Source organism: Pseudonaja textilis, chromosome 1 (assembly GCF_049901715.1).
Source record: "Pseudonaja textilis isolate UNSWEBS1 chromosome 1, rPseTex1.2, whole genome shotgun sequence".
Lineage (NCBI taxonomy): Eukaryota > Metazoa > Chordata > Lepidosauria > Squamata > Elapidae > Pseudonaja > Pseudonaja textilis.
In genome coordinates, this window is record NC_141990.1 from 99,682,978 (window position 1) to 99,702,783 (window position 19,806).

Consider the following 19,806-nt stretch of genomic DNA (forward strand, 5'->3'; position numbering starts at 1 on the left):
AGAAGTCAGTATGTGCTTCATTTTTTTTGGAGAAGCCTTTGGATTGTATCAATCACATCAAGCTGTAGAATGCACTCAGGAAAATGGTAATCTCACTGCCCTCATTGAATACAAGTCAGAAAGCCATAGTCCAGCAGAACATGGGGAAACAGATTGGCTGCAGGAGTGCAGCAAGACTGCATACTTTCCTCTTATTCTTTCAACATGTATGCAGAATATTTATCAGGGAAAGCAGGATTGGAAGAAGAATCTGGTTTAAAAATTGGAGGGAAAAAACATCAAAAACTTTTTCCATGCTAATGACACTAACTTGAGAGCCAAAAAGTGCAAAGGATCTTTAAGACTAATATTGAAAGTCAAAAGACTCAGTGAAAAAATAGAAGTAAAATTAAATATAAACAAGAACAAATTAATGACAACAGATGTTTTAGGATTGAGAATAAAAATATCTGGTGGTTATACGTCCAAGAAAGGTTCTGCATAAATGTTCACGCAGAACATTTATGAACATAACTCAATGCGCAAACCAGGTATATTGTTTTGCAACCTATTAGGTTCTCATTTAAAAAAATAATAATAATCTAAACAAAAATAAGATGGGCCACTGAACCTGGTGGATTCAAAAAGCATTGTCATCAAGCACCTTAGTGCTTCAAATGCCATGCTGGAAACCAGGATTTATTCCAACAAAAGTCAAACTCAGGAGAACAACAATCTAGCCAGTCTTTCCTCTTAATAGTAGAACCCTGTTTCACTGTATAATTAAACAGAGAACAGAACAAGAGTGGGGATTTCTTTTTGGCTCTTCAAAAACCAAAAATACTGTCTATACGACAGTACAGAATTGCTCAATCGTAAGTGGTATTACATTCTTTCTGACACACTTAGCTTGTACTGCTGAAAATCGTAAGTGGTATTACATTCTTTCTGACACACTCAGCTTGTACTGCTGAAATTTGTAGTAATAGACAAGATAGCTGATGGCTGGCAATTTAAACTTATGAGAATAGGTGGGAATATAAAACAGGATGTACATGGGATTGCAAACTACTCCAATTTGCATCTCCACAAATGGCCTCCAGTGAAATCTGGCCATGTTGGTAAGTTGATTCCAAGATTTTAAGGACAGAAATTAGAATGGTTTGCTTCTTGGATGTTTCTCATTCTGATTCACCCCCAGTTAACAATGGGCTAAAATGCAGCCTTGCTTCTTCTTCTGACATCCCTACCTTATTAGTGACTTCAATAATGAACTTCCTATCAATCAGGCCAAAACTGAAACCTCTGGTTCTGGGAGAAAAAAAAGCCTGCTCTTGCTCCTATCATCATCTGTCAACAGAAATCTTACAAACTGAATTTCCTCAACAAGTATCACCTTCCTGTCTTTGGAATAGCAAATACAAGCAATTTTATTTGCTATCCAGTAATCTTCTTTCAATGGCTTATAATAATTTCTGTCTGAATACGTAATTGTCAAAGCATGCTCTGATGCTCTCCGAGATAAATTAACACACTCACAAATAGCAAAGTGCAAAAAAAACGGCAAAATTGAAGCTCAGATGTCTTTTCCTTCTCTGTCTACAATCTACAATATTTTATTTTACAATCAATAGTGCTCCACAAAGATAGGCCTGGAAGACAGCCCAGGATTTGGGTGAATCAAATGTATTAGTTCCTGCTGTTTCTTGCTGCCAACACTCTAGGTTATTTTATTAGATTGATGTAGCTGAACAATGATGCCTTTGTACCATTCTTGCAACATTTAGGTAGGAGCACATTCCTGCGCAGAGAAGCTTGGATTCTTGGAGACAGAGGAGATGCCTTCTCTAACTCCCAGCATTTGGCAAATTCTTTTACCGTCAGTGTACATGGAGATATTCTTTGCTACTGCTGAAAACTGAGAAAACAAATTGCTAGACTATTGCTTAGTTTGTTTCCAGAGTTATATTCAACTGTTTACCTCTAGAAAATATCAATCTTAATGTAAGTAGTATGTAAATATACGTTTGAGAAACATTTTAAAACACATATACAGATAGAACACACACATTCTACACAATCTGCTGCTCTTTCTCTTTCATTTGCAAACATCACATTAAAATGAATGCTAAAATGTTTCAAGCTTCACAGGTAATCAACTTGGGTTGATTTATTTATTATACAGAATAGTAAAACTGCTCCAAAGGAGAAAAAGGAAATTCTCCAAAATGAATTAGGCATCTTTCTTTTCAAGATATATTTGAGGTTTCTACATATTTCCTATATATTTTCTCAATTGATATCATAGGTTTCAGAGAATGGGCCTTCCTCTCTATCTCCAGGCAATGCTATTGACTGACCCTGGACCTAGAATGCAAGCCATGAATTCTACAAGATATTTTCCATAATAGATACCCACAAAATGAATGGGAGTCAAACTTTCCCTTTAGCTGATCTTAAGCTTTGGAATACATTCCCTGTTGAACTGAGGAAATTATAGTCTTCTGAAAGACAGGCTTTTAACTAGTATGGAGATAGAGAAGAAGGCCCATTCTCTGAAACCTATGATATCAATTGAGAAAATATATAGGAAATATGTAGAAACCTCAAATATATCTTGAAAAGAAAGATGCCTAATTCATTTTGGTGAATTTCCTTTGAGGAACTATATAACTAAAATTAATATTGTAAAAGCTTTTTAAAAAGGTGAATAGGAAATTCAATTAAATAAACAATTTAAGCCTAAATGTTTTCTGAAATTTTCAAATTAAAAACAAAGTCTTTTGACACTTACTACTTGCCAGAAAGACCAATGGCAGATGGACCCAATTTATTTTTAAAGCTTTGAAAGTTCTGAGAGGTTTGGAGGTATATTAGAGCACGGCATTAATAAGCATAACAATTTTAAACTGGTTCAAGTATAAAGACACGCACACACACACACACACATTACCATAAGTTGCAAATGTTCTCCTCTGTTGTTCAAACATGAAATCATTAATATGTGCTGGTTCCGTATATCCAGAAAGCATGTTCCTGGGAGCGGCCATCTGTTGAGTTCTAAATGGATTGACTGGCCCAAACTGTGTAAAAATGGTACAATAAAATGCTTAATAAGATTTGCTCCATTAATAGCATTTTATTTAAAAAATATCCATATTGAAATTGAAGATAATGGTGTCTTATCTTTCATTCAAAGAATTCTGCACAGCATACATTAGTCTATCCTCACAACAATTCAATAAAGTTAGGTCAGAAGAATGATTGCCTAAGATCATTACTGAACCTTCACAAGTGGGCATTTGAACCTCAGATTCAATAACTGTAATGTAACATACTACCACAATCTGAAATTTTGTAGACAGTGGGTTAGCAGTTTCCAGGCATTACTGAACTGAATAATCAGCAACGTCAGTGGATTTTTCCATTGGTCATAGAAGATGTGACATTTAGTCTGTTATCAGAAGGCTCACCATTGCCTATCCTGCTAAGGTTTAGTATGGAAAAGACACACATCTATTTGTGTATCTATTAATGTGAGGATCAAAACCGAATCTTTGCAATGGTTTCCAAATTTATATAGAGAAATCTGCCACCTCACATAAGCAAAATTGTTACATATTCATATTGGTATGTGATTGGTATGATTTATATAGTGTAATGATGACTGCTAAATAATGAACGATGAAAGTAGAAATGGAGTCAATAATCTCACTTTCAGAATTCTTACAGTACAATATGCAAAATTATATTAATAGCCACAACTCAATAATAAGATTTTTCCCTCATTTTGAGACTTTTTATCCAAAATAGCAGCATCAAGAAAATTAAACTGCAGGTAGATGCAAGGCATTCCATTCACTCAAATAAAGTTAAAAGGATTGAAAGCATAGAAGACCAGAAATTCCCCATCCAATTTATTCTTAACCATTCTGTAGCATGAGAGTTGTTAAATATTATCCCTAGTACACCCCACGTTCTGTAACAATGTTAGAGAAATTGAAGTACTTTATAGCTGAATATAATTGCTATGGAGCCAAGGAGAAATTCATTGTATGCTATCCATGGGCTATCTCAGAGTTTTATTCTCTGTGGGTTTCCTATTTCTGCCTCAATAGGATGGTCAGAATCAAGATGGCTGTGCTGCCTTCTGTACCGTACTGTGATTTTTTTTTCCACATTAGCTAAGTAAAAATTCTGCTGAAAGCTTCAACTGATTTTTTTTCTGTGAACCATGCTGAGATAACACAGTTTACAATACCTCCAACCTTGATGGTGATAAGATCACTGCAAGAGAAGCAGAACCTGCAGAAGTCACCACATTCCCTTAGGCATCGGTGGCTGAGAGCAATTTAGATTTCCATTCTTCCACAATCTGAATCCAACCCTATCAGACTTCAGTTTTATTTAACTGATTGCACTGTAATGTTTAGATTGCAAGTTATCTTCATGTCAGAGCTAAGATACTACATTCAATTTTACTTTCCATTTTTGCAATGGCAATCTTTATACTATTCTATCCCTATTGTGTGCCTCTAAATCAGTTCTGGAAAGCCCTTTATCCACCAGAGACAGGCATATATGTCTGCAGATAAGAATCTGGTTTTAATATATTCCATTCTACTAAAGCTGTGCACAGTTTCGAGGGAGGAATTCGGTGAGAAAAGCTGGCAATAACAGAGTACAAAATGATCAGATGAAAGGTATATATTCCTCATAAATTAACTGCAGCTATTAATATAAGGCTGTTATTCTAGCCGCAGAGATGCCCACTATATGAATCTTGAGCCATTTGACAAAAAAGTCAAAACTGCAATACTTAATGAGATTCATTTCATGTATTATTTCCTCATCCTCTCGAATCGTTCTCCTGCTCACTCATGTTTAAATCTAAGATCAAACTAATCAAGTAATAAATATTCTTAACCAGCAAAAATTATAGCTATTTTTTGAACATTTACAATATATGTTTTCACACTGTTTACTCTTGGGAATGCAGATCACCAATATCACAAAAAAATGCATTAAGCGTACAAAAAATAACCTTTTGAGTTTTGATAGCCATGTTTTCACAGCTGATAGCTGTTTACATTGAGACAAATGAAAATGTATACAGTCTTCACTTACAGCCATAACTTGCCCAGAATGAAGGTTGTGCTGGTGGTTAAATGAGTCATCATGTGACGATGTCCAATTTTATGATCTTTTATGTGGCGATCATTAAGTAAATTCAGTAGTTGTTAAGCAAACCCTTTGTCCATAAGTAAACAATGTCACAAATCCCATTCATTTGACTGCAGGACACTGCAAATGGCCATAAAATGCAATCATGTGACTGCACTCCCATCCCGGGTGTCAGAACTTCGAATCCCATTAACAAGTACCTTTTGGGGGGTCCACCATAATTTCAAACCATCACTAAGCGACTGGTTATAAGTCAAGGGTCATCTACACTTATAGTACCTGCTTTTTCCTGGAGATTTTTTTCTGAGGAATATTCAATTTTATGATTTTTTTTTAAAATAACCTAGGTATTTTAGAGATTTTACAAAGTAGAAATTTGTATTCATGTGCATCATACTTTTAATTGAACTTTAAAAATGCCTGTTTATTTTTTTTAGAATTTAAGAAGAAAAAGGATTGCAAATATAAGGAATACTGCTGTTTTTTGCCTGTAAATATTATTTATTACAGACAACTATAATTACAAAAATATGGCATTTATGAAACTCATAAAAACACATTAAATATGGACAAGACACATATCTTCAATGCATCAGTTCAGTACAATTCCTAATTGATCATGCCAAAACTCCTTGAGAATTAACACTGCTTTCTTGTCTTTTGATAAAATTAGCATTCTTCAAGAGTACAGATCTAGCATTTAATCGATAAAAAGATAAAGATAAAAAAAGAGAGTCCCCAATACCCCACTTACTGTGTAATTTCACAAATGCAAGAGAAAGAAGTAAAAGTAACATCTGGCTATGAGATTACAAAGCTATGAATAAGATCATTCTTTTCCCCACATTTTGCTTACTATTTCCAAGTGAAAAGTCAAATAACTAGAGTATTATAAACAGACCAGATGTATTTTATATACACGAACTCCATTATTTAGCTTTATTATTTCCAGTTTTAAGGAACTGTATTGTACAAAACAAGAAACAAATAAAATCTGTAAAAGAACAGTCTCAGGGGAGATATGGTAGCAATTTTTAGATATCTAAAAGTCTGCTATACATAGGAGGAATACACTTGTCCTTTGTTGCTCCAAAAAGGGTAGTACCAATCCAATGGACTGAAACCACAGAGAAGTAGATTCAAATTAGATACAGGTGAAACTCGAAAAATTAGAATATTGTGCAAAAGTTCATTTATTTCAGTAATGCAACTTAAAAGGTGAAATATATGAGATAGACTCATTACATGAAAAGCAAGATAGTTCAAGCCTTGATTTGTCATAATTGAGATGATTAGGGCTTACAGCTCATGAAAAACCCCGAATCCACAATCTCAGAAAATTAGAATATTGTGAAAAGGTTCAATATTCTAGGCTCAAAATGTCCCACTCTAATCAGCTAATCGAGCCATAACACCTGCAAAGGGTTCCTGAGCCTTTAAATGGTCTCTCAGTCTGGTTCAGTTGGAATCACAATCATGGGAAAGACTGCTGACCTGACAGTTGTGCAGAAAACCATCATTGACATCCTCCATAAGGAGGGAAAGCCTCCTAATTGCAAAAGAAGTTGGATGTTCCCAAAGTGCTGTATCAAAGCACTTTAAGAGAAAGTTATGTGGAAAGGAAAAGTGTGGAAGAAAAAGATACACAAGCAGCAGGGATGACCGCAGCCTGGAGAGGATTGTCAGGAAAAGGCCATTCAAAAATGTTGGGGACTTTGACAAGGAGTGGACTGAGGCTGGAGTCAGTGCATCAACAGCCACCACACACAGACGGATCCTGGATATGGGCTTCAAATGGCGTATTGCTCTTGTCAAGCCGCTCCTGACAACAAACAATGTCAGAAGCGTCTTACCTGGGCTAAACAAAAAAAGAACTGGTCTGTTGCTCTGACAAAGACCTCTTTTCTGATGAGAGCAACTTTTGCATCTCATTTGGGAACCAAGGACCCAGAGTCTGGAGGAAGAATGGAGAGGCACACACTGCAAGATGCTTGAAGTCCAGTGTGAAGTTTCCACAGTCTGTGTTGATTTGGGGAGCCATGTCATCTGCTGGTGTTGGTCCAGTGTGCTTCATTAAGTCCAGGGTCAACGCAGCCGTCTACCAGGAGATTTTGGAGCACTTCATGCTTCCTTCCACAGATGAGCTTTATGGGGATGCTGATTTCATTTTCCAGCAGGACTTGGCACCTGCCCACACTGCCAAAAGCACCAAAACCTGGTTCAATGATGGTGGGATTACTGTGCTTGACTGGCCAGCAAACTCGCCTGACCTGAACCCCATAGAGAAGCTATGGGGCATTGCCAAGAGAAAGATAAGAGACATGAGACCGAACAATGCAGAAGAGCTGAAGGCCGCTATTGAAGCATCTTGATCTTCCATAACACCTCAGCAGTGCCACAGGTTGATAGCTTCCATGCCACACTGCACTGAGGCAGTAATTGCTGCAAAAAGGACCCAAACCTAGTACTGAGTACATATGCATGCTTATACTTTCAGAGGACCGATATTGTTCTATGTACAATCCTTGTTTTATTGATTGCATGTAATATTGTAATTTTCTGAGATTGTGAATTTGGTGTTTTCATGAGCTGTAAACCATAATCATCTCATTTATGACAAATCACGGCTTGAACTATCTTGCTTTGCATGTAATGAGTCTATCTCATATATTAGTTTCACCTTTTAAGTTGCATTACTGAAATAAATGAACTTTTGCACGGTATTCCAATTTTTCGAGTTTCACCTATATTGCGAGAAATTTCCTTGATAGTAAGGTGTCAAAGAATAGGTTGCCTGAATATGTGGCGTTATCTGTCACTGGGGATTTTGAAACAGAGGCTGGATTGCTGTCCAAAGTGCTTAAGAATCTTACACCAAGCAGGGATTTGGACTGGATGATTTCTTAGGTACCTTTCAACTATATGCTTTTATGAAATGTTTTTCTATTCTAATTAGCTGAAATCTGAATTTTTTGTTAGAAAAAAAATATTTTTAGGAGATTTTCCAATTTCATAGTTCAAGCTCTTTATTATATACTGTAATTTTTATTATTCATTTTGGTGTAGCATTTAGTGTATTGAATAGCTATAAAAAAGTTATGTCCTAATTTCCAGCCCCAATTTTATACTTTTTCAACTACCTTTTAGTTGAAGAAGGTATCAATATACTTAAATACAATAGGTGATGTTGCAATGTATATAATTTAATAATCAACAGTAATTTACCACATCATACTGAATATTAGCTAATACTATCAAGTTTAAGAAGCCATAATTCATCTCTACACTGTGTTGCTGCGATTGTAGCTAAAATACTGTGTCTAATTCTGCCCACTGCATTTTTATAAAAGGCAGACAAACTGTATCATGCCTAAAGGACAGGTGATAAGGAGCTAGAAAGAAAACGTATAAGAACAGTTGTAGCTATGGATATGGAGAAGAGAAGAATGGGATAGGGGGAGAGACATGACAATGTCTTTGATTATCTGAACAACTGTCATGTAGAAGATGGAGCAGAATTGTTCAGAGTAGCTTCAGAAACCAGGAAAGGATAAATGGGTTTAAACGGCACAGGAGTGGATTTTGGTTAGACACCCCCAAAATACTAATGGTCAGAGCCTTTAAACCAGGGACCTTTAAACTTGACAGCTTTAAGACTTGTGGACTTCAACTCCCAGAATTCCTCCTCCAGTCATGTTAGCTCAGGAATTCTGGGAGTTGAAGTCCACAAGTCTTAAACTTGCCAAGTTTGAAACCCTTGCTTTAAACAATGAAATACTCTGAAGATGGTGGGCTGAATAATAGGATACAACAGCAAATTCCTTCACTGGGCAGGATTGGACTAGATGATCTCCAGATCCTCTTGTAACCTTTACTTCTATGATTTTATGATAAATTGAAAGCAATTCACATTTAAAGCCAATTTACTTACCTCTGGTGCAAACATGGTGTCATACTTTGGATTATATTGAACTTCCTTGGTGGTTGGATCAAGATGAACCCCGGTTTCCACATCTTCCTAGAAAATTAAACATAGTTGTAATGGACATATTTTCCAAACCGTACATCTTCTATATTAGCCTGATTAGAAAATTATATTTCAAGTTCCCTAAGATCTTACATTATTTTGGGATATGGCACCATCAGAGCAACTTTTATATAAACTTCCTATAAAACTGGCATCTGAAAAATGTTTTATATTTTCTTTTTGCAGTAGGACTTTCCTAGGTTAGGATAACAGATTATTCATCATTGGCTACCTGCCAATAGATATATTCACTCAAGGTTGAATTGTGGACTCTTTAGTGCTGCTCTCTGAACTTACCATAGTTAACTGAATCATACCATAACTATATCATACTTTTTAACTAACTTAACTATAGTTTTGATTGGAAAACCATGAGCATCTGAGACCAAATTAAATCTAAAAATGCTCGGGAATTCTTGGAACCTTAGGGGTCCCATCAACAGGTACACAGTGAAACAACAGACACAGCTTTTTGGATGAGAAGTGAAATGTCTTTAAAGAAAAACCAGAAAGTCCAGTTGCCTCTTGAAAAAAGCACCTTTGGGAAACCATGACCTGGATGACTGAGAATCTCCATAGACATCCATTCAAGAGTCGATAAAAAGCTAAAAATAAACAGAAAGACCAGAACATCTCCTTACCAGCAACTAACACCCAGATAAGCAGGGATTAAAACCAAACAAATAATCAAGCAGTAAACCGCCTCACCAAAGAATTACCAAGGAGAAAACAATGCCCCACCAACATGAACAAGGCAAACTACTGTATATAAAAAAACAGAAAGCAAATATCACTCCCTTCTAATATTGAAGATATAATCTAGTTGGATAACAAAACATCTTCAACCAAAAAACCAAGCTCAGAGAACCAGCGACTCCACAGTGTGGTTGGCAAACATAATTTTCTTAAGTCCTACAGGAGGCTGTCCCCTATATAAACCAATTAAACCGATACAGAAGGGAAGTTCCCCAAGCAGGGAACTTCAACATGTTAGAATTAAAGCAAATATCAATATCAAAGACCAAAGAAATATTAGTTAAGACCACACAACACCACCAACTTTGTGAAGGCAAGATGCACTAGTGAGAGAATACAGAAAAATTATGAACAATTTACTCCTACTACCCCACACTGACCTTCTCCATTTATCATTTGGAAGGCACAAATCTAAGAGGCCCCCTCTGGCAGTTGCACAACATCTGCTTAACAACTTTAACATTGATTCCCAATGGGTTACTGAACGCCCAGACACAGATAGACATATAGATGATCCCATGCAAAAGGTGCCAGGTTTTGAACTATCTCACTAAGAACTAACTCTGAATAGGATTCATACCTCACATGGCATCTGCTGGGATTTATTGTATAAATGGAGTGTAAATCCTCCCCTCAATGAGACCATGGGGTCCCACATCAAAATTGTAGATCACACTGTGACCGGTTGTAAGCTGAAAGCATATACTGCTCCAGTGTTTTATTTTTCAGATAAACAATGCTGCATTTCAATGGTTAATATCCTAGACATTGGCATCTGAATATGGATCCTTTTAACATTCATATTTTACTGTTGTTGTTTTTTAATTTTAGGTGACGTGCTAGTAAATCCATATATGTTATGCCATATCTTTGGGGAAAAAAGATTTGGATCTTATTATCAAAAACATTTACTATTTGTCTCAAACATCAGTTAACCTCTTCAAAAACTAACAGAATCCTTGACAAACAGCTCCTATTCTAGTGATGAAATTTTAACCTTAGTAAAAAAAAAAAAGGCCAATTCAATTCAGGGCTGCATTTATCTAATGCTAACCCAGAGATTCAGTACCAAGGAAAGCAGAATTATGCAATCAATATATGTCCTGATTTAAGGAATTTAATAAAAAATATGTTTTAAAGCAAAATTGCCCTTTAATTCTGAATCAGATTTTATGCATGTAGAAAATAGTGAATCAGATTTTATGCATGCACAGAAGCTTACAGAGTATGGACAAAATTTCTCAGCTGTATCCAAAGTTTACTAACCAAGGTCTAACAAAAGTTTATTTTTTCAATTTAAACACCACATGGATAGCTCATAAGACAAAAATAAAACAACAAATATATAATCAAAATGTAACATAAAGCAATAAATGGATTTAGTTACAGACACAAATAACATTTACTGTATCTGTACTGTCTAGTATTTAAGGCATCAGGATACCAACTGGGACATCTGAGTTCTAAAACCACTTTAGGCAGAGTGACCTTGGGTCAGTCACTCTCTCTCTATCCAACTGATCTCATAGGGTTATTGTAGCGAAAATAGGAGGAGGAAGGAGTATGTTTGCTGCCTTGAGTTGTTTATAAAAAAATAATAAAGGTGGCATAGAAAATAAATAAATAACATTATACATTATATTATTTCATTTTATACAAATTATAAGGAAACCAAGTATTAACCTCCATCACTAAGAAATCCACACAGTTCCTTTTTGGTCTTAATAGTATCCCTCCCATGCTACAAGTTCATAACCTGTGAGATTTCTAAAAATAGTAATATAAGTAGATATTGTTTAGATATTGACCGAGCAAATAATGTCAAATTCTATATCCTTCTTTAGAGTTTGGACAAACAGAAAAATCTCAGAAACTTTTTACTAAGTGTTTTCTGCATCTAGACTTACTAGTTTTGAAAATAACTGAACCAGTGATAATTTAGTATATCAGAATGGAATGGCTTCATGAACTCATTACTTCATAAAGACTTTTATAACGGTTATTTAGCTCACCATTGTTGAACTTCATTCTACGATGAAGTCCATTCGTACATCAATAAAACTAGACGCAGAATACAATATTATGAAACAATTCATGCCATTCAACATAAATGAATTTAGGAAGTACAGTAAGGATAAAAATCATCTCTCAGATTCAATTTGGTATTCAATTAATAAAAGAAAGCTATAAGTTATATACCTTTCCCAGAAGGAGAATATCTACTTAGAGAATGATTTTTCATAAACATTCCATCTCTCCTAGTTGGCTTCACAGTGGACAAGAAAACTGAATGGATGATTGGTGTGTGTATATATATATTCCAATAAGTATACATATATACATATACACATATATACACACACGCACACATACACACATACAGAGAAAAATTTGTGAAAAGATGGGAAAATGGATAGAAAAATATTAAGGGGTGGAAATGCTAGGCAAAAAAGCAGTAGGGTAGTTTTAGGCTCTATTATGAAGAATGAATATCAAGAGTAAAAGTGGAGGTACAGATGATCCTCACTTAACAACCTTAACTGGGATTAGAATTTCCATCACTAAGTGAAGCAGTCATCAGGCGAAACACCACATGACCACACTATTTAGAGACAGCAGTTTTGGTAGCCCTCATTGCAGCTATTAAGCAAGGATTGTGCTGTTTTTCGAAAAGCATCTCATGTTTCCTTTGACCTGCCGTGCTTACCTTCACTTCACCTTGTCCCATCTCTTATCTCCCCCCATCTTTGTTCTTTTGGCTGCCTTGCACTCTGCTGTTGCCTCCCCCTGCCAACTTTTGTTGTCTTCTTCCTCCTGCTGTGATGAGGCCCTACCTGATCAAGGCCTGGACTTTTGTTAGGCATCTATGATGCTCTGTGAGACCCTTGCAAGGCCTTTATTCAGCATAGGGAGGCCTTGCAAAAGGTCAGCAGTTGTCTCAGCTGGGTGTGTGTTGTCAGCAGCGAGAGGAAGAAGACAGCAAAGGTCAGCTGTCAGTCAGCTGGGGACGATGGAATGCAGGGTGGCCAAAATGATCTATCTGAGTGGCCTACCCTTCTCTCCCCACCCTACTTTCAAGATAATGATAAAATAAAAATAATGTCTATTTCTTGAACTTGAATAATTCTGTAGTTTGACTTGAATTATTAAACAATCTCTTTACATCAGTGTTTACTGAAAATATCTTTCCCTATAAAGACATCAGAGAAAATAAATTCCACAGCCACCTGAGGCAGCTTATGTGGCTACTGCATTATTTTTGTCAGTATTATTCTTGAAAATCAACATTACACAATCTTGTGGTTTTAAACCATTGGATGCCAAAGTGCATCATAAATGTTTCCATTAATGAATGGGGATTCTTTAGCTTCTTTCCTTGAGTGATAACTTCCTACAGCCTCTGAACCAAAAATGCATTATGGCCAAGGGGCTGCCATTGAAAAGAAATGCTACCTTCTGCAATTAGATAGAAAACCTGCCCTCAACAATTATCATCTTCTTTATTAAATATCTTTACAAATTGTCAGTATAAAGCACCTATTGGAGCAAGTTCTTATTGCTGGTGGGATAGCCAATAATAATAGAATATCTATCCTCCCCTCTGCACATCTCCGAATCTCTGTAGTATTGCAGAAAGCTAAAGATAAGAAAGCAAAGCGAAGTCCTATTATATTAGTGCAATCCACCAACATAACATTGGTCGGTACTTCCTGGTTTGGGGAACATAATGAATTATAATCACAGCTAGGATATGAGATTAAATTGGCACAAGAGTTTAACTCACTCAAATGAGATTTTGACTTCTGTAAGTAGCCAACACGTTTAATTTTATCCTGAACTACTTTGGAAAAGCCAGCAGCTTATCATGTGCCTGTGCTAGAAAAGCAGAAGCTAAAGATGCCCTTAGACACAGTCTTTAAGCTGCATTTCCATTTTTATCCCTATCAGCACCTTCTTCCTCATAATCCACAGAAATGCACGACTAATTCCACAAGTGAAGCAGTACTATGGAGCAACAGAGGTTTTCTGCATACTGCATGACAAAGATTCTGAAATTTGAATCATTTAAGAAAAGGCTTAGAAAGAAACATTGTTACAAAGTTTTGAAAGTGGCAAACTGATGTCCACATAAAAGCTGTTGAATAATTTTAAAGCACCCCCTAGAATACAGCTTGAAAATTAACTACTATGTTGTTTCTGAAGAATTTAATCAGTAATTGATGTTATTGTCACCATGAACATAACAGGAAATTATAATCAGTTGCAATGTTTTAATTCTGATTATAATGCCAAATGTGCAAAGAGATAATTAATTCTACTCCAAATATTCATAATGTTCAGAAATGTCTGTTTTATTATCTTCATATAGAATGCTGGAGAAAAAAGTTTTAATGATACATTGTATAGATCAATCATCTTGCAACTGCTTCATAAATCATGCTAAATCATAATGGCTCTGTGCTTCATTTGTTGAGTGTGGCCTAGAGATTCAATATCCTTTTTCCCTACTCTTGGAATAAACCAGAGAGAGAAACCCAAGAAAACCATGTTTTAACCAGGTTTGTTCCACTCAGAATAAACATAGTTCCTGCATACTGCATGACAAAGATTCTGAAATTTGAATCATTTAAGAAAAGGCTTAGAAAGAAACATTGTTACAAAGTTTTGAAAATGGCAAACTGATGTCCACATAAAAGCTGTTGAATAATTTTAAAGCACCCCCTAGAATACAGCTTGAAAATTACCTACTATGTTATTAGTTTGTCTAATATTCTATAATAACTATACTGCACTAGCTGCATCTGCTTATAAAATTCAGCACTGTCCATTAAGACAAGTACTCTGAATACTTAGGATGTAGGTATTTTTGTGCAGAATTCTGTTAATATAGACAAAAACATTACTTTTTAAGGATCATATAATACATTATTTCTTTAAAATTAAATTTGAAACAGGAAGCATCCAAAATTATGTCTGATTAAAAATATGACACAAAAGTCCTGACAATTTTTTTTCCAATAAAAACCTTGTCTGGTGTTTAAAACAGCAAAAGTAGAAAAGCAGTTGTATGTAAAAACAATTTATGCAGGGGATCATTCATGGTAACGAACATTATATTCCTTAATTTATTCTTTGTGCATTAAAAAAAGTTGGGGAGTTCAAATGAGTGTCCTTTTCTGATTCTTTAATAAAAGGATTATAAAGGACAGAAGTTATCAGCAATTCAGTAAGCTCCTTTCCATAAAACATCAACTAATCTGGGATTAGCAAATGAACATAATGAGTGTGTCTCACTAATATAGCATGTTAAGGATGATATATACAGAATATGTACATCAATATAAACATTCACACAATGGTGAATAAAAACTAACACTTTTACATGATATATATATAGTAAGGCAAGACTTTTTTTTTGGCAAATTAGAATATATATTATTTTTGTGCAGTTATTTACAGATTCAAATTTAAAAAGCAGTGAATATGACAGATGCAGATGTCTGAATAACTTTTCAGTTAGTACTCTGTAGTCTTTCCTTTGGCAGAGATAACTTGCAGACATTTCCCATAGCTAGCTAAGAATCTTTCTATTCTTGGTTTTAGAATGTTCTTTTTTGTAGAACTCTTCTAGCTCAGAAATATTCTCAGGACTCCCTGCATGCATGTATCTTTGTGATTCCAGTTTTATAATATTAAAATCTGGAGATTATGAGGTCCTTTTCAAAGTCATTTCTCTTTCTTTTCTGAAAGTATTTTATGGGTGATTTTGAGCTATGTTTTGGATTGCTGACTGACATAACCAACTTATTTTCAGCTTCCATTTCTCTAATAATTACACTAACATTGTAGAGTATTAGTTTCTAGAACGTGATGACATTTAATTGAATCCATTCAATTAGTAAAGACTTTTCTTCATAGTCAGTGAGCAGGTGTACAGCCTAACTACATTAAATGGGAAATCAGCAGAAGGTAACTTAGATTACTAAAATGTACTGTACTTTATATGGAACTGACCTAGAAGGCAACTCAAAAGTTGTAGCTAATAAAAATGTGAAATATGCATTTGTTTTACAGGAGCAACTGTACTGGTTGCTGTACTGGCTTCTGATAAGCCTCCATATAAAACAATATTTTATTTGAATTAGCAACAGTTGGCTGCCTTACATAGCATACTAAACTATACATGATAGTTTAAAAACACCACCACATACATCACTGTATCAATCTTTATTTTATTTTATTTTAAGATGATTCAGACACACACCAAATGTAGAAAAGAGCAAATTATGGTATAATGCAAGCCATATGTTAATTTTTAATAGCATGTCTGAACTACTAGAAACTTTAGTAAAGCCATGTTTGTTTATAGGTCACCCGAAACAGTCAACTCTGGACAGCAAAAACCACTTATGGCTGCTTATATCCTTTACAAATGGAGTTTCAAGCAACATCACTACATAAATAACAATGTCCTACATTAGATTTCAGCAATTCAGCTTCACTGTTTACCATATATATCATTATTAATGATGAAAACTAATGCCAACAGATGCCAACTAATATTAGCATGCTAACTGGTATATTTCAACTTCCCCAAGAACTAAATCTATCTAAGTAAATTGTGTCGCAGTCATCACTTCCAAATTTAAGAAAAAAGAAAATTCTGAAACTGGTCCATGCAATAATTCTGACAAAGACCTGGAAATTCAATTGCAAATAGGATATTCACTGATATTTACATATTAAAAATGTAAATTAAACATTTTAGCATATATAGGTGGCTGAACTAGGAAAGACCTCCATGAAATTAGTGAAGTAAAAACCACGAGTCAGGGGGTATTGATAGCTTAATTAACCCACATCTGCAGTATAAAAACAGATCTACTCATCTTCCAAAGCAAAGCAGGTAAACAAAAAATCCATGGATAAAAATGCAAGGAGGACAGAAGATGGTCATCTTAAATTCATGTGACATGTTGGATCGTTTCAGAGATATTTCCTTACTTAAACTGAGAAACAGAATGGCCAAGGTTAGGCAAAAAAGCAATGGGAGTGGCAATGACATCTAACTTCTTTCTAGTTTCCCATAGATTTTCCATGTAGGAAACTGTCATAGTTAGAAATGACAATCAGGTAACTAAAACTGACCAAAAGAACCAGGGAACAGTGAAGCAGCCACAACTTTGCCAAATTCCAATCTCACAGGAGCCATGGGTCCTGGAACTTGGATGCATTCTTTAAGTTAGCCCTATTTGAGGTACATTGGTTCAAAAACTGTTGCTTTATTATGCATCATTTTGCCCAATGGAATGCTACAAAAAAATCAAACAGACATAAGTGTTTTACTGGAATATAGATTATGTGAAGAGCTTTCATCCCAGTAACACAAGTTATGCAAAAAGTTACTGATTTGTTTAATATTTAGCACACACACATTTTTGTCAATGTCTTCACAACTGATCTTTACAAAGTAAGCTATTGTGACTCTATACAGGAAAGTTGTTCCAATAGCCTTCAGCCCTAGTTATCAACAAAATAACATCATTTGGGAAGAGAGATGGTGCCACTTTGGAGAATACAAAAGAAGAAACAGATCTTGTTCCAGAACTCAAAATAACTCTTCGATTTCATTTGCAATGCTATGCCTCAGACACAAAGACATGAAAGAAATAGGATTGTGAAGATCAATGCTGATCTTTAAAGTTAAATTTACCCTCCCCTACCTTCCCAGTGAATGCTGAAGCTAAAACTACAGGTAATCCTCAACTTACAATCACCGTTGAGCCCAAAATTTATGTTGCTAAGTGAGAAATTTGTTAAGTGAGTGTTGCCCGTCACATCCTGGACATAAACTGTTTCAACTCCTACCCTCAAAACGATGCTATAGAGCACTGCACACCACACAAGAAGAATTTTTCCCCGAACACCATCACTCTGCTAAACAAATAATTCCCTCAACACTGTTCAACTATTTACAAAGTTTGCACTACTATTACTATTAATCTTCTCATCACTCCTTATCACCCACCCACTCCGAGTTGTGACCATATGACTGTAACTTTGTCACTCGTATCCTTACGGTTTATATTGACTGTTTCCTAGTATGATTTGATTGCTTATTGTACCCTATGACAATTATTAAATGTTGTACCTTATGATTCTTGATCCTTGATGCATGTATCTTTTCTTTTATGTACATTGAGAGCATCTGCACCAAAACAAATTCCTTGTGTGTCCAATCACACTTGGCCAATAAAGAATTCAGTTTTCGACTTTTCTGGCCACAGTTGTTAAGTGAATCTGGTCTCCCTATTGACTTTTTTCTTGTCAGAAGGTTGTGGTAGGCGATCACAGGATGCCAGGACACTGCAACCTTCATAAATATTAATCAGTTGTCAAGCATCATCTGGATTGTAAATCATGTGACCCTGGGGATGCTGCAATGGTCCCTAAGAGTGAAAAATGATCATAAGTGACTTTTTTCAGTGTAACTTCAGTCACTAAGTCGACTGTTGTAAGTCGAGGACTTCCTGTATAACATTTTAAAACATCCACATGCTTCTGAGTGTGCAAGGCTGGACCCCGCCCGTTCCCCAACAAGCCTTTACCAGGACCAGCAAATCCTCAAAAAAGTGATGAATAAGCTTTCCCTACGGACTCTCCGCTGTTTCGCCGCTATAACGTTTACAATCACGCTTCCTGGAGGAAGCTTGCACGCGAAAACACCCAGGCGTCGTTTCCCCGTGGCACAGCCAAAGAAAACCGCTGGGGTCTGGGAATGTCAAGTCTACCATCCAAGTCAGGAAAACGTTGGCCCTTTCTACTCGAGTCGGCGGGGCTCGTAGCCGAACAGCCACGATCTATCTGTTCAGGTGGCGGATATCGGCCATCGCCGGCCAGCTCTTACCTTGACCGACACTGCTGGGGCCGAGTCCACCACCGGCAGCAACACCTGTTGCGCAGCGGGCGCCGCCGCAGCCGCCAAGTGAAACACAGCGTCAGCCCCGGCGACCTGAGCGGAAAGGCCGGGCCTTCCTTCAGCATCCGAGCCCGAGTCGGACTCGGAATCCGAGCCCCCGTATGACGCGAGGGCAGCGATGGCGGCCGACATCTTACCCGAACGGAAGTGGCCCTCCTAGGCCAGGGGGGCGGGGCGCGGGAAAAGCCTGAAGAGTCCTGGCAGCTGCGTAAAACAATTCTCCTTCTCTCCGGACTCCCCTCAGTTTGGGCTGAACTGAACATATCTAGGAGCGACCAAAAGAATATGTACCTATTTTTAGCCTTCTGTCCAAATACAATTGTGACGGGAGTCATGAAGCGTCACGCTTTTTAAGGTTGACCGCAATGAGGACTTTCAACCAGTACACAAATCCCAGGATACCTTCGATTGTTGCGGAGGGAGGAGGGTAGGGCAATCTGAGACTGTTGCTCCTGAGATAGTTATCGGTGGAAAACTGTAATTTCAATGCACATTAGTTTGCATTAATCTTCTCGGGGCTACTTCAGATAGACCTAACAGGAGAGACTGAAAGCTGCACAGCTACTATAGTATACATTAGATGAAGGGTGTGTGTGTGGGGGGGGGGGGAGATTTGTGCCATCTTTAGAACTAACCAAATCTCGCACTTCTTTTTATTCCAAAACAAGAATGGACCCCTTCCCTTTTATTCCAAAATAAGAGGGCATGAACGTATCGACATTCCTCACTTGCAAATAAAGTGGGTCTTTTTTATTAAGTGGTCCCAGTTCTGAAATGCAGCAATGTAAAATAGGCGTCAGTGTCCTCTCGCCTTCAATTCCCATGTTTCTAAACGCCACCAAATCATTTTTGCAATGTTAATTGCAAGGTACGTACTGAA

General features: G+C 36.5%; 1 protein-coding gene across 2 annotated transcripts in view; it reads right to left on the reverse strand.

Annotated features, from left to right (window-relative positions):
* Positions 1–19,806, reverse strand: part of CDC40 (cell division cycle 40) — a 40,337-nt gene that overhangs the window by 19,669 nt on the left and 862 nt on the right. The window contains exons 1-3 of one of the 2 annotated variants that reach the window (XM_026726620.2): positions 18,855–19,091; positions 9,095–9,181; positions 2,933–3,062 (exon numbers count right to left, since the gene is read on the reverse strand). In XM_026726620.2, the coding sequence (XP_026582405.2) occupies positions 2,933–3,062; positions 9,095–9,181; positions 18,855–19,058 (421 nt within the window). In that variant the 5' untranslated portion in view covers positions 19,059–19,091. Of the gene's footprint in view, positions 1–2,932; positions 3,063–9,094; positions 9,182–18,854; positions 19,092–19,806 lie in introns of those variants that run through there. The other variant, XM_026726622.2, reaches the window with a different exon arrangement.